This window comes from Homalodisca vitripennis, chromosome 7, assembly GCF_021130785.1.
Source record: "Homalodisca vitripennis isolate AUS2020 chromosome 7, UT_GWSS_2.1, whole genome shotgun sequence".
NCBI classification, from domain to species: domain Eukaryota; kingdom Metazoa; phylum Arthropoda; class Insecta; order Hemiptera; family Cicadellidae; genus Homalodisca; species Homalodisca vitripennis.
The window spans coordinates 130,554,203-130,560,990 of NC_060213.1; the positions used below are offsets into that span (position 1 = coordinate 130,554,203).

A 6,788-nucleotide genomic window follows, 5' to 3' on the forward strand; every position below is an offset into this window, starting at 1 on the left:
AGGAAGTATTCAACACTATAAATTCTCTAAAATCCTCTTCCTCCTCAGGCTATGATGACATTTCTTCAAAAATACTGAAGTATTGCAGCTCTGTAACCTGCCAACCCTTAACGGATGTAATCAACAAGTCTCTGACTCAGGGATTATTTCCCTCAAAATTAAAAATGTCAAAGGTATATCCACTGCATAAGCAAGGGAGTAAGCATGACATCAAGAACTATAGACCAATCTCCCTTGTGCCCACTGTATCAAAAGTTTTGGAAAAAATAGTTCTCTCGAGACTGTTAGAGCACCTTCAGCGTAACAATCTGCTGCCAAAAGGACAACATGGGTTCATCCCGGGCAAATCGACTATCACCGCCCTTGCTGAGCTCATTGAGTGTATAATTGATAATATTGAGTCTGAAAATACTGTAACAACTGTTTTTCTCGATATGAGTAAAGCATTTGACTCACTGTCTCATAAGCTTATTTTATACAAAATCAGAACCTTAGGTGTCAGCGGTATAGCCCTGAAATGGTTCGAAAGCTACCTCTCTGGGCGACAGCAAATAGTTGAGCTGAAACACACAGCTAAGGGCTTGACGAAGGCTCTTCATTCACTTCCACAGTATGTTAGAAGAGGAGTTCCGCAAGGATCTGTGTTGGGGACCCGTCCTATTCATTTTATTCACTAGTGATCTAGGTAAAACATTCGAGGCTTTTAGTCATCCTGTATCATACGCAGATGACACAGCTCTTATCACCAGCAGTTCAACAGCGGAGTCACTAGAAATCAACACGTATATATCTGTTAGCATGGCCCAACAATATTGCCTAAATAACGACCTTGTTTTCAACCCATCCAAAACAAAACTCCTTGCACTAGGCAGACATAAAGACCACATATCAGGCCCACCAGATCTAGAAAAAGTGGACGAGCTTAAACATTTAGGTATGATATTAGACCAAAATCTTACATGGAGTTGCCACATTGATTACCTTAGCTCAAAGCTCAGCTCTGCTCTCTTTGCTCTCAAAAGGATAAAAGCTACGGGCACAACATCTGCTCTAAAAATAGCCTACCACTCTCTCTTTGAGAGCCATCTTCGGTATGGAATCATCCTTTGGGGGAGTTCTTCAAATGGTAATCTCCAGAGGGTACTAATCTTGCAGAAGCGGGCCATAAGAATCATGGCCGACCTCTCTTCCCGAGACAGCTGCAGAGAATCTTTTACTGAACTCGAAATTCTCACTGTGACTTCAATTTACATCATCGAAGTCATCATATATGCTTCCAGGCAAAACTTCCCGAGAAACAGTGAGGTGCACAACTACTACACTAGACAGGCTCAAGCTCACCGTCTACCAGCTCATAGAACAACGCTCTTCACCAAAAAACCATCATTTGCTGGAACCAAGCTTCTGAACTCCCTTCCTGATGCCATCAAGACCAGCAACGCTAAAACTCTAAAAATAAGACTACACAAGTGGCTGGTGAAGAACTCTATCTACAGTCTTGATGAGTTTTATGACATTCTCAACTCCTGACTTGTAATGTTTTTGTTGTTAATTTTTGTTCTTTCCTTTCAATGTTATGTTTCATAACTTATTATTTTTATTATTGATTGACAACTATTCTGTTCTTGATGATCATGAATAAAGCTTTCTGTATTCTGTATTCTTGCAGTAACCTACCTGATTCTGAGGTAATTGCGAGATCTACCACTATAATTTTTGTTCCCAACACCAATGTTTCTCAAGACCAAATTAAACCTTGTAGTCACCGGAAATAATGACAAAAGTTTAAAAAATTTGTTTATATAATCGAATCTGACTGAAATGGATTAAATCTAAAAATGGTGGTTTACCATTTTAACTTTACCTGCACACTCTTATCATGCATTACTACTCCATACGCATGTCTATCAGTTTATTTACTAAACTCATTTGCCAGCCTCTCCTCAAATTATTTTTTAAAACTCAATTATGGAACTACAGAATCTTCTTTACATAATATTAAGAGAATAAATGATGTTGAAAAAGTACAATATGTTGTAGATATGACCACCCTCACATCATCGCAGGCCAGGGAACGCTGGGTCTGGAGATAGTTGAGCAGGTGCAAGACATTGACGCAGTTGTGGTGCCGGTTGGTGGCGGTGGGCTCATCGCTGGAGTAGCATTGGCTGTGAAAAGTCTTCATCCAAACGTTAAAATTATTGTGAGTCTTCTTCTAACATGACTGTAAAATGTTGGTGATTTGGTTACTATTTAGCATTTTAAGTTTCATAAACTCTACTGTTTTAAAGTTCTTTAATAATGTGGACATATACAAACATTTCAAAACTAAAACATTTAGATTATAGTCTGCTGGCATTTTCCTAAAAGCAATAGAATGCAGGATACAGATATGCATTGTAATCTACAATGCCATATCACACAATGAACCTGAAAGTATGGGTCTTGTAAAAACTTAAATCAAGTTTTGGTAATAAAATGTCATGATTTACAGATTCATCAGCTATTTCTAGATAAGAATTCAACAACAAAATTCGTTATTAGACTTGATTAACCTTTATCAAACCATTTTATAAAATTTGATCAATTTTAATAACTTTTATTAAGGTTATTAATAAAATGTTTACGATCTTCTACAAGCATAAAAATCTTTCTCCAGTGGAATGTCCATAAGAGAAATTTATTTACAAGAAAAAATCGTCAACACAACACAGATGACACTAATATTCTTAGTAATACAGTTGTGACTGGTACCAAAACTTGATTAGATTAGAAACCTCAGTCAAAATGAGAATGAATGGAATAAGAGGTAAGGACAAATTCAATGAGAGTAAAGAAATGTTACCACTTGATTGAAATCACAGACAGCAAATTTATACGATGAAGGAAAACAGAAGCTTGTGCTGTACTTTAACAAGTTGGTATCACTCAACCTTACACATTGGTGGCAGTTATGTAGAAAAATAGTTCAAAGTATAGATATCGTTAGCAATAAAACTTATCTTTTGTTTACAGCTCAATAAGTAGTCTATAGTTCATTTACTAATATTTATAAAATTGTTATTATTTTTAGTACTTTTTTTGTTGTAGGGTGTGGAGTCAGACAGGTGTGCCAGCTTTTCTAATGCCCTGTCCTGCGGCAAACCGACCCCTGTACCGATCAAATCAACTCTGGCCGACGGCCTGGCGGTTCCTCTGGTGGGCTACAACGCCTTTCACACTGCTCGTCCACTTGTTGACAAAATGGTAAACATATAATAGCTTGTTGATTTCAACAATGATCTAGAATGACTATCAACCTTTGTTCATGGAAAATTAAACAATACGAAACACCTCTGCCTGTATTGTAAGCCATTCATGTTTTTGAAAACTCATTGACACGAGTGACTGCTGTGTCAAAAAAAATACTGTTAAAACATTGTAATCATAGTCTCTGTTTTGGATACCACGATGTATGGCCACTACTCCCTAGCCTTACCCATCCAGAATATCCTATCACTCTGGAAGCAGCGCTAAGGTTCTTACAGGAGTAAGTGCAATTTATAAGCTTCTTGTCCTAAGAGAAAAAGCTCAAATAGGAATAGCAAAATATTCATAAAAAATTCTCATGCTATTTACTACTGCTTCTAATCACTTTGGATAAGTCTGAATTTATGTTTCATTTAGACTGTGAATTGTTGGATGTTATCCATTTTATGTTTCATTGATATACTCATGGTGGGTTTCTTGCATAGTTTTAATATTTTTTCTTTTATTCTAAATTTGTGTGTTTTTTACTAGTGAAAAATGTTTTCTTTTATTTTTAGGGTAACAGATTTATAAGTGAAGGACAACATGGTAACATAAAATTTACACATCTGTTGTGGTTGATAGGTGGTGGTGAAGGAAGAGTGGATAGCCATCGCCATCCTGAGGCTGGTGGAGATGGAGAAATGTGTGGTGGAAGGAGCAGGAGCCATTGGTCTAGCAGCCATACTGGCCGGCCATCTCCCTGAATTAAGGAACAAAAGGTAAGCCCTTCCTTCCGGTTCATTATTGATGGTGGATGGTATCAGTGATAGAAAAAATGTTATTATTGAATTTACCATTGTTAAGTAAAAAAAAATAAATGAAACTAGTTTTAAGAATTATAATCAATTAACAAGAAGTCCAGAAGATCTAGAGGAATCACGAAAGATCTAAAACATTTTAATCACTATATTTAAAAAATCATAACAACCAATATTGTATAACATTTTAAGGCCTTTCGATATTGGCTAACTTCGTCAGACACGTCACAAAATCTAAAACAATAGTTTGAGCATGCAGAAAAATTTTAAAAAGAAGAAAGAAACAGCGAACTTTTAACTTAAAGATTTTTCAATTGAAGGAAACAAGATTTTTTCATACATTGTCCAGTGATACAAAAAATAAAATCAGTAACATTACGTTTCGAGATCTGTAATCAGATCTCTTCCTCACATGAGCATTTTTCATCTCATTTCATGTTATTTGTAACTTAAATCCATCTCATTGAAGAGATCCATCTTTGTTTTTATTTTTTGGCATTAATAGTAATATAAAATATGGAAGATCAACAAACCCATCACTACATCTAATACAAACTGACAACAAAAGACTAAACAAAGGATTTCTCTTTACCTTTCACCTTGTGTTTCATGCCATTTGACACATGATGAAGAGAGGTCTTTGTTTATACTAGTTCTCAACACGTTTAATTTCATTTATTTTTTTTTGTAAAGTTTGTGACAATCATTTTATTAGTTCGTACTTAAAGTCATCCCCGAGGTGTTAAAAATAAGTTGCAGTCAAATTAAAACTGGTTTTGCTTTTGACAGGGTGGTTTTAATCCTTTGTGGTGGCAATATTGACACAACGATACTGGGCCGTTGCCTCGACCGGGGTCTCACAGCAGACGGCCGCCTTATCAAGTTTTCCGTAGTGGCTAGTGACAGACCTGGAGGAATCGCTGAGCTCTGTCGACTGCTGGCAGATGTTGGTGTTTCCATCAAAGACATCCTTCACGAAAGAGCTTGGATCACAAACGATATTTTCAGTGTCAAGGTAAGAGGCTAGAATAGAAAACAAGTCTTTTTGATTATTACTTCTAGCATTCTAACGGTTTATATCTAGAAGTTAAAAAATTTGGAGCTTTTAAGATGAAAGGGTTTGATCACTATTAGAACTATGCTAGTAATTTTGGTTGAAAAAACAGAAACAAGATCTAATTTTCTATAAAAACCTAAATATCAATGTTAATTTTGTTATTGTTTGCATTGAGTATTAGAACTAAAGGTTTTTTGAATACATTGATCAGTTACACTATATGTATTTAGGAAATGAATAGATAGTCTCCCTTCTGGTTCCTGGGTTTGAACAAATTAGTAGTGGATACCCCTAGGGGCTACACTACACTGGCTAATTCTAGTCTCCATAACATACATCAATTTTAATCTGGAGCAGCCAAGACATTGTTCTTCCTTTATGAGTGTATTCCAAGGAGTGAATTTGGAACAGTATGCTTTTCATCCATATTAAAATGCCTACTCAATTTGAATCTACTGCTCTTGAGGTATAGTAGTGTAGTAGACAACCAAGACAATGCGTGCAAGAAGAATGAGGGAAGAATGTGCTTTACACTCAAAAGAAAAAACCTTTTTAATCTTGTTTAATGTTGTACTTTTGTAGATAAATATATAAAACGAATAAATCACTTAGTACCGTTTCTGTACAAAATATATTGGGACAGATTTTGATTAAATAAGTTTTGGTTTAGTGTTTTGATCTATACATGTCAAATTTAAAACACCCATGTTTTTCAGAAGGACCTCAATGCTTCTCATATAGTTTTGGACTATTTTCTTGAAATTCAGAAAATACCAATGATGTAGAATAAATACACTACATTTAACTTTGTTTAACATTATGAAATTGTCTTCTATTTTGAATTATTTTATAATTTTTATTGGTCTTTGAAAATTTAATGAATAATTAGTGAGTTTTGGATCAATAAATAGGATCTACAATCAAGATTCAAATTATTTGCATAACACTAATACTCTGTCTGCACAGGTTAAGGTTGTGTGCGAGTCTCGAGACTTGGAACATTCAAAACAACTGATGAAAGTTTTGTCAGAGAGATACACCTCCGTCAATTTCGGGGACTTCATGGACAGCCAGGGCTTCCGTCAGAGGCTCTCCCCCAGCCCAAACCACTTGGATGTCAACCTGCTTGAACAAGGAGTTACTAAATGCTTTTTAGAATGATAAGGCAATGCTTTGTTTGGGGTCGTTTGATTACAAATTTAAAAAGGTTCGTTGATCTCTATATCTACAGAAGGAGTTGAATTCGAGCACTCTTTTGTTATTAGCTCTAAAATGAGATCAGAAATTCAAAGGAAATCTTGAAAGGTATATTGAAATATAATTTTAAAAATAGGCACTTGAAGTTGAAAAAAGTTTTTGAGGTAAGCTATTTATTGACGATTTTATTTTAAAAGTAAGAGATGTTATTTAACAAATTCTTTTTCAAATGGAAATTTTTTTAATTAAAAAATGTTGAAACAATGAGAGGCCTAGGTATGTGTTGTGACTTTGTAAAGTACTCATGGCACGAATCAGTCAAGCACAGGTCAGTATTACTGACTACTTTGTTGGTTAATTTTTTAATTTGCTAAAAGTAGATTTTTAACAACAAAGGATCAAACACCCTAGACAATTAATATAATTTGAATTATTTTTATAACTTGTATAAACAGGTATTATTGTCAAATATATTTTTTTTTATA

General features: G+C 34.9%; 1 protein-coding gene across 2 annotated transcripts in view; it reads left to right on the top strand.

The window, feature by feature from the left end:
* The window catches only part of LOC124366338 (L-threonine ammonia-lyase-like), a 31,177-nt gene extending 24,389 nt beyond the window's left edge, over nt 1-6,788 (top strand). For both annotated transcript variants that reach the window (XM_046822820.1, XM_046822821.1), the window contains exons 7-11: nt 2,041-2,203; nt 3,091-3,246; nt 3,874-4,010; nt 4,839-5,064; nt 6,073-6,788. In XM_046822820.1, coding sequence (XP_046678776.1) covers nt 2,041-2,203; nt 3,091-3,246; nt 3,874-4,010; nt 4,839-5,064; nt 6,073-6,267 — 877 coding nt within the window. In that variant the 3' untranslated portion in view covers nt 6,268-6,788. The remainder of the gene's footprint in view (nt 1-2,040; nt 2,204-3,090; nt 3,247-3,873; nt 4,011-4,838; nt 5,065-6,072) is intronic.